This window comes from Salvia hispanica, chromosome 6 (genome assembly GCF_029641045.1).
Source record: "Salvia hispanica isolate PSC_SH4W2 chromosome 6, Shi_PSC_v1, whole genome shotgun sequence".
In the NCBI taxonomy this organism is placed as follows: domain Eukaryota; kingdom Viridiplantae; phylum Streptophyta; class Magnoliopsida; order Lamiales; family Lamiaceae; genus Salvia; species Salvia hispanica.
Window position 1 is genome coordinate 42,632,654 of NC_142697.1, and position 8,272 is coordinate 42,640,925.

The following is an 8,272-nucleotide window of genomic DNA, read 5'->3' on the forward strand; positions in this document are numbered from 1 at the left end:
GCCGGGGGTGTCGTCACCAACGGGCTGCGACGACTTGCCGACCGCCTTGGCCTTCCCCTTCGTCTTCTTCTTCGGCGCGGCCTGCCTCGCTGGAACGGGAGTATCCGGATCCCCGAGATCGATCCCATATCATGCAATGACAGAAGGTCATCGCCAGTGAACTGCGTCTCCACTGGGGTCGACGTGTGAGCCGCAGCCGTCAAAAAATCAAGCGAGGTACGATATACCGTGTCCCCTCCCGGTGACCCCTGCATTCCCCCCTGCATCCCGGGATGCATACCGTGCTGCATCCCCCCCTGCATCCCTCTCTGCCACATCATCCCCATCATTTGATGCAGCATCTGCTGCTGCATCTGGGGGGGCATACCTCCCCACCCCGGCGCTGACTGCCCGCCGCTCCTCTGGCTTCCCTGCCCCCCGCCCGGCATCCCCCTGGTTCCCCCCTGCATCCCCCCCGGCGCACCGGCCATCATCCCCATCAACTGCCCCCAATGGACGTTAAACCCTGGGCCCATCTGTCCGCCCATCTGGCCCCATCCAGATCCCACAGGTACCGTGGAAGTCTGAAATCCACTCGTCGCTGGACTAGACTCGTTGTTGTGATCCATCGCTCGATGATGCTCTTGTACAGAAAGTTAGAGAGAGAGAAAACTCGTTAAAACAAGTGGTGCAAATGAAAATGAAACTAAAATCGCGTTTATATAGGTTTTTAAAAAAAAAAAAACAAACAAACAAACAAAATTCGGCGCTGGCCGATCGGGCCGCCACAATGGCGGCTAGCCGATCGGCCAGCCCACGCCGACCCGCTTGCCGATTTCCCGCTCACCGACTCCAATGGTTCGGCTAGCCGATCGACCAGCGCCAAGAATTGGCTAGCCGATCGCTAGCCGACCATTGAAGATGCTTTAAAGCAGACATGAGATAAGAAATTTAGTGTTTCTACTAATTTTTCCAATCAATATTTTCTTTTACATTCTTAAAAGCTCATGTGGGAATTAAAATGGATAATTATTATGGGACAGAGCTAGAAGTAATATTAAAAACTGAATATTCCCTCAGTCACCCTCTTTCCTATTAGAATAAAATTTTTATTTTTGGACACCTCATCCATATAATTTTGCAACTCCGTTAGATTAGGCGTCCCCACATACTTTTCATTACCGTCAACTTCTGTTAAATGATTTGTATAGCATTATTTGGCAGGAATCGACATTGGTAATCAGTCCGAAAACAAGCCCCCAAATTCGATAAAAAATAAAAAAATAAAAAAATATACTCCATTGTCTGTGTATGTGGAAATAAAAGGATTGAAAAATATCAGCTGCATTTCTTCCAAACAATTTCATTTTTTCTTATTAAAATCAACAGAATCGAAAATTCCGGAAAACAATTCATTCGAAATTCCGTTTTGATGGAAAATAAAAATAATCAGGCGCCGCCACCTGAAACCGAAGCAGCTCCGCCCAAATCTGCCCCCTCTCCGCGACGCAACAACAGCGGAGACCACATCTCCCTATCTTCTCCGGCGGACTCCTACTCCTCGCCGCTTCACTCCAAGCACAACAGCGATGACCACATCTCGCTCTCCCCGCCGGACCAAAATTCTCCCGACTCCGCGCACATCACCATCAGCAACAGCCGCGGCTCTTCGCCGGAGCACGAGACGAATCGGCCGATGGATCGCTCCTCGCCCGAATCCGAGTACATCGCCTTCGATCACGGCCGCGGGAGTGGGGTTGAGGAGCATCGGCCGGCGGCGGTGGTGGTGAGGAAGGACATGTACAAGGGGCCGATGGAGGATATGGTTGTGGTGGAGGAGCCTATGGCGGCGGTGGTGAATAGGGCGGTGATGGAGGAGCCGAATGTGGTGGCGCCGAAGCCGGATCCGGGACCTGAATTGGCCGGCGGCGGCGGCGGAAGTGGAATTAGGCGGAGGAGGGTTAGTCCGTCGCTGTCTATTTTGAGGAGAGGTGAGAGGGAGAAGATGGTGAGGAAAGCTGCGTTGGGGTTTAGGGTTTTTGGATTGCTGTTTTGCTTAATTTCATTTGCGGTAATGGCAGCTGATAGAAATCAGGGATGGGCTCTCGATTCATTTGATCGTTACAAAGAATTCAGGTAAAAATAATTATCTTGAATTTATATGTTTGCAAATAAATGTATTTTATAACCCGAATTATTTATACTAATCTTTCTATTTTTAGGAGTGATGACTTGGTTCAATTTAGGCAAAGAATAATATGTATGTAACTTATTCTACTAATTTGATTGTGATTTCTTGACTTAAATTCTGAATTCAGTTAAGCTCTGTTTCAGCTCGTTTATATACACTTTTTGTAGAAGTTGGAAAAAGACATTAATAATTCACATTCATGCAAAGTTGTGGTCGCAAATACAACGTGGAAAAGTTTCGGTAACAGTTGAGAGATTACATTTCAAGTGGTGGAGTTTGTCTTTCCCTTATGGAATAGATCAGTGGTCAATTGAAATTTGAATGGAGATGTGTTCTTTGCCAGTAGCCTCTGGTCGGCTCTTTGAATGCTAAGACTAGCCAACTACATTATCCAAACAACTGTGAATATATGTTTGTGTGAAGATTTATCGCAATCGTGTTTGATGTAGCTCATCAGTGTAGCATATACAAGGCTGTTTGAAATTTGAATTCTTTGAAGGTTGTGGTTTTGAATCTGAATTAGGGATTTGGCAGGTACTGTATGTCTGTGAATGTGATTGGATTTGTGTATTCTGGAGCTCAGGCATTGGATATGTCATATAATCTGGTGACCGGAAAGTATATTGTGCATCAACAACCGAAACTCCGGCACTACCTCAACTTTGCAGCTGATCAGGCAAGTCTTTACTGCCTATTATATGTGATTTGAGAAATCAAATATTCCAATAAATGAACATTTGCAATAGAAATCTCCCTTTTGTGGTTAATCCTTTATGTGTGGTTAATTACTTATATGCGTCCTTATGGTAATGAGTAATGATTTGCACAATCAGATATATTACTTTTCTTTGTGTTGTTTCTTGCCTAGACCAAGCATGGAAAGTGAGTGGTCGTGATGGTGATGTTGAGAGAAAAATTTCATTAGAATCGTGTTTCCCTTTCTGTATGATGATTAGTGATAATGAAGGGTTTGAATTAGTACTTCTGTCTACCCAGTTTGATAATTGATACTCATATCTATGCAGTTGCTCTCTATTCCCTAATTTAGTTCGCTTGTGTCTCTGGCCTAAAATAGAGTGATTTCTTTGGTGTTGTGGGCCTTGTTGTCGTCTTGCTCCTTAGATAATCGGATAAGCCATGAGTTGACGAAAGGGAATCACTAAGAGTTTATCTGTTTGTTGAGCCGCTTTTTTGGCTTGCATTATGTTCCTTTCTTCCTCCCACTCGTCAGTCACCACCTCACTTTACATGTTGAAGAATTATTGTCTCTAGTGCTTTAAGGAGTGTGCGTGCATTTTCTTCTTTTATGAGTAAAGGAGGAATCTCATAGCTTGAGAAAAGCAGTATGGTAAAGATGAAAAAATAGATTCCATTCACCACTATTCTCATCTTTCTTTAGTTGCTTTAACTACATGCTTCTACGTTGTGTTTCACGATCATGCTATATAGATACCATGTTAAGTTGTGCGTATAATATGACAAGATGAAAAACTAATTGCCCGAGAACCCAATTAAGAAACACAAACACTTGTGTGAGACTGTCCGATGGGTCAAAACGCATACTATCATTTATTTGAATTTTTGCTAGAGTTTGGTTCTGACTCCCAGCCCATCAAACGGTAATCATATGTAGAAGATGCAACGATATCGACATTTATGATTGATTTAACTTTCCCTTTATTTAGCAGCTTGACAGCTTCTTATCTTGGTTAAGTTATTTTACAAATCAAGAACTTGCTTGTATGCTTTTTCCCCTCTTGTTTTTGGTATGCTTACTGAAAGACATTCCGATGATAATGATCATGGTTATGGTTATGTTTGTTGGTGGCAGATGATCGCTTATCTTCTCATATCAGCTTCCTCGTCTGCCACCATCCGGATCGACGACTGGCAACTGAACTGGGGGAAGGACCAGTTTCCTGATTTAGCAACTGCTTCCGTGTCCATGTCTTTCCTCGCCTTCGTCGCCCTCGCAATGAGTTCTCTCATATCTGGCTATGTTCTCTGCACTTCCAAAACTGCATAGTTTCGACTTCCTCCCCTCGAACTAGGTCGTGTGCACCGCTGCCCTCGCCTCGAGTTCCTCTTCATCGATCTAGGTCGAGATATACTCTGCGTGTATCTATTGTAGGTTTGTAGCGGCTGTCTGCATCTTTAAGAACAAAATGGTGTATATAAACATTCATTATGTCGTGGCTTATAGTTGTTGATGATGGGAGGTTTAAATTATGGACTTTCAATAATAGTTGGTTGGGCCAAAGGTTAATTTTGATTGTTGTTATTTTTTGGGCTAAAGCATTCGCTACCAATTTTATTTAGCAATATGTATCCAAACGTGAGATAAAAAAAAGTATGGGTTTCATGAAAAGTGAAGTGACTAGTTAGCAATATGATTGTAAGTTTTTTAAAAGATGACATAAATAATGCAAGTGATGAGATGAAAATAATGTTAGATTACGGTTGTCTTGGCTGTGTTTTAGTATAATTAGTTTGATTTCTTTTTGTATTTCAGTGGTAAAAGATTTGATTTTGGAGACATACCACGTAACCACACATTTTTTTTGTCCTTCTCAAAGTGGATAAAAATAAATTTCCATCTATCAACAAAAATTACCAAAAAAAATAATGCGAATAAAACAAAATTTGAAAGATAACTTAAGGCTCTTCTATTATCGAAGTTTAAATTATTAAATTACTATCTTACTTACCAGCAATTTGGTCATTTAAATTGAAAAAATGTTGTCGAAAAATCCATACAATAGTTAGAAATTCCCTTTTTGTAATTAGAAATAAATTTTAAGGTAAAGTCGTAAATATATATAGATAGAACATCAAATTATAGCTCAAATTGAATTCCACGCCATAATATTAAATCCTCAATGTAAGCTCCCCTATAAAAATCATAATGTAAACTAAAATTAAAAACTTAACGAAGCAAATTTATTTCCACGAAACATTAATATAAACCTGCTATAGTTATGCAAAAATTTGAACATCAAAATATAGGGGTGCATCAGATCATAACTCATATATATATGTGATAACCTAATAACCCTATCATTTTATGAGTCAAAAGTATCATTTTTACTAAAAATGATATTTATACACGATAAAATGATATTTTTTCAGCATACATAAAATGATACTTTTATTCCATAAAATAATATTCTGTTCCATTAAATAATATTTTTCATCGATAAAATGAGGATTATTAGGTTATCACTATAAATATGGATTATGATATGATCACATCCCTATAATATCATCTAATCAACTTTAACTTTACTTCATTTTTAAAGTTAGTATAGTCACTTTTAAAAACATTATTATAGTCTATTTCTTTTAAGCTATATATTGATCGGGCTCATATCTATAAACTTTTAAATTTATTAGGGCCTATTATTTGTTGCAAATTATTTTCTCTAATTCACTTTTGGACTGTGATCACAGTTTAGTACATCAATTATTTATGGCCTAAAATACAATCAGTAGATTAGTCTAGCTTTATTTTTAACCAGACATGTATGATTAGCCTAATTATTCTTCAATAAACAACTTTTTTATAATATAATTTTATTTTCCACATCAATTTGTTTTTCAATTAATATCTATATAGGCTAGTATTACACATTACAATTACAACAATATTCGTGAGTTAACGTACGTTGCCAACAAATTAGTTATGTATTGTACTAGCATTCAACCACTACGCGATATTATTCGAAAAAATAACACGAGACTATTAATTATTTTAACTTTGCACAAGCGATATATATCATGTTTTTTTTTTTTTTTCTCAAAGAGCTATTGGAGTGAATTTTGAAGAGAAGTGAAACCTATGAAATTATGGACATATATTGTTAACATACTATTCATTTAACCAATAGACATTATTTACTAATAACTACACTTCTTTTTACCTAAATATCTTGAAAATCACTTGAAAGACACTTGAAAAACCAAAATCATTTTTAAGATTTATCTTGACTGTTTCCATAACTAGGATCATGTTTAAGAACTTGAATAATTCAAAATATATCCAGGTAATATTACTTTTTTGGGACCTTCTTGATTTCTTGAAACCATATAATTTGGATCATTATTTTGGAACTTATTTTATTTTTACAAATAATTAATTAAGATAAATTTATTCAGCAACACAACAAATTTCTCAAATTTGTAGCAAAACACTTTTAATTAAATTACTACTACCTTTGAAATAGCAACAATAGTAATGGCATTATACAATATTACTGCTTCTTCTGATAATACACATAAATCTACTGGCATAAAAGAAGGAAATAAATAGTTCAAACTTGTTGTTGAATTCATCATCTCCACCTCATTTGGAGTCCAAGCACCAACAATAGTAATCAGATCTAGACATGTCCAACATTCTCTCCGGGCTCATCCTCTCCAGCTCGGCTTGCCTCCACGAAGCAAAGTTATTCCGATTCTGCTGATCAGAAGCCAATGGATAGCTCTCCACCCTATGATCTTGTGCTCTCATTCTCTTGTACAGCCTCATCGCTGCAACACAGTCCTCGTACGGATCCTGCACCCCGTTCTGAATATCGTATCTGCACATAACTCATAATAGTAAAAAAAACACACATATAACATGATAAAAAATTAATAAAATTTTAGATTCATTCACCAACCCGAGATATGCCTTTGTCAAGTACTTCAACGAGTTGCTCAGCTTGCTCGTCTTCATCAATGGTGGATATTTAGCAGTATCCCTAATGAGAAACTCGGGATACTCAAACTCCAAGCATTTTAAGTCATGTTCGAGGCCATGGCCAACGAGGATTCGAGCTTTTCCAGTTCTAGACCGGATCTGCCATATCGGCTCCCCATTGCATAAGTAGTCTTGAATCTTCCTTCCAACTTGTCTAACTGGCGTCGCTTCCCTCAAATACTCCGGCCTTATGCCAGTCGTCTCGTACCTGTAGTTGGTGACAGGAAGGCTTGGCTTGACATAGGTGTGGAAAAGGATGTTTTCGTTCTCATCAATGAGGCAGACTCTTGCACAGAGGTCTAGTGAGCCATCACTGCCTCCTCCCACCATTTTGCAAGCCAGAGACACCACTTTCCCCCTTGTGTTATCCATCCTCAACTCATCTTGAATCCCCATTCTATAACCCTAATTTTCCAATAGGAAAAAAAAAAGTTAACATATGTTAAATTTGGAATTAAAAAGGATAATATGAAAATTTCATATTTGAATGAGTAAAATTATTACATTGTTTCGACGGGAGAAGTGGCATTTGTCTCGGTGATGGAGAAGAGCGTGGCGGCTGCTGAAGACATTCAAGCAGATGTCGCATCCTCGATCCTTGAATATCCTCTCGCATTCGGCTTTAGGAAGAGGTCCTGCTTCGCAAAAATCATCAAGCATATATATAAAATTCTATCTATTTGATGAAAAGACAATAAATATATATACCTATGAGATGCTCTCTGAGAGACTCAAAGGAGCGGCAATGCTTGTGGCAGACTCCGCAGAGGGGTTCGTGATTCGAGTGATACGAAATCCTCATGTGCTCGACAAGATGCTCCATCTTGTTGAACTGTCTGTAGCAGCCTGCACATTTGTTCCTGTTGTCCATGGATGAATTCTAGTGTGGTTTTTCACTTATGAACAAATGCAATTCTTGAAGAGACCTATTTATATTTGATGCCCATTTTTTTTTCTCTTTTTTTTTTTTGAGGGAGAGAGATTCGTCACCTTAAGTGGTCAAGTGAAGTAGTGTCATTTTCTCTAGAATTCACAGGCGATTTCAGCACTAAACATTCGTGGCAATCCAAATTCTTTGTGGCCCACATTTTTTAGCTGCTAGAATATTTACTGCAGTTACCATATCGGAAAGGCGGTTACATGATAATTATGCTGTCAAATCTTATGGTAATATTGCAAAGGCATATATGCTTTTCCAATTATACGTATTGCATGGAGTTATTTATATATATGGACTAATACAATCATGTGAAGATTTTAGAAGATAATTCAAAGCAAGATCTTGGATTGGATGAGAATTTTTTCCTCATCTATTTTCCTTTCGGCAAAAGCAATGCAACTCAGAAGATAAGGTACTCAAC

The 8,272-nt window shown here is 38.7% G+C and overlaps 2 protein-coding genes across 2 annotated transcripts; one reads left to right on the top strand and one right to left on the bottom strand.

Annotated features, from left to right (window-relative positions):
• The first annotated feature begins 1,282 nt into the window (after positions 1-1,282).
• LOC125207734 (uncharacterized) lies at positions 1,283-4,436 on the top strand. The gene is made up of 3 exons (XM_048107201.2): positions 1,283-2,115; positions 2,705-2,846; positions 4,002-4,436. Exons 1-3 carry the CDS (start codon positions 1,412-1,414, stop codon positions 4,194-4,196), a joined length of 1,041 nt encoding a protein of 346 aa, XP_047963158.1. The 5' UTR covers positions 1,283-1,411; the 3' UTR covers positions 4,197-4,436.
• A 1,925-nt stretch (positions 4,437-6,361) lies between these two features.
• On the bottom strand, positions 6,362-7,868 carry LOC125203266 (RNA exonuclease 4-like). The gene is made up of 4 exons (XM_048101578.2): positions 7,620-7,868; positions 7,416-7,546; positions 6,832-7,316; positions 6,362-6,750 (listed from the first exon to the last, which is right to left on the bottom strand). Exons 1-4 carry the CDS (start codon positions 7,780-7,782, stop codon positions 6,513-6,515), a joined length of 1,017 nt encoding a protein of 338 aa, XP_047957535.1. The 5' UTR covers positions 7,783-7,868; the 3' UTR covers positions 6,362-6,512.
• Positions 7,869-8,272: the final 404 nt, after the last annotated feature.

Coding starts and splice junctions, on each gene's coding strand:
- LOC125203266 (XM_048101578.2), bottom strand. CDS start 7,782: ATGGACAACAGGAACAAATGTGCAGGCTGCTACAGACAGTTCAACAAG. Junction 7,547..7,619: donor TCTCAGAGAGCATCTCATAG/GTATATATATTT, acceptor TTTGCGAAGCAG/GACCTCTTCCTAAAGCCGAA. Junction 6,751..6,831: donor TTGACAAAGGCATATCTCGG/GTTGGTGAATGA, acceptor AGTTATGTGCAG/ATACGATATTCAGAACGGGG.
- LOC125207734 (XM_048107201.2), top strand. CDS start 1,412: ATGGAAAATAAAAATAATCAGGCGCCGCCACCTGAAACCGAAGCAGCT. Junction 2,116..2,704: donor GATCGTTACAAAGAATTCAG/GTAAAAATAATT, acceptor GGGATTTGGCAG/GTACTGTATGTCTGTGAATG. Junction 2,847..4,001: donor TCAACTTTGCAGCTGATCAG/GCAAGTCTTTAC, acceptor TGTTGGTGGCAG/ATGATCGCTTATCTTCTCAT.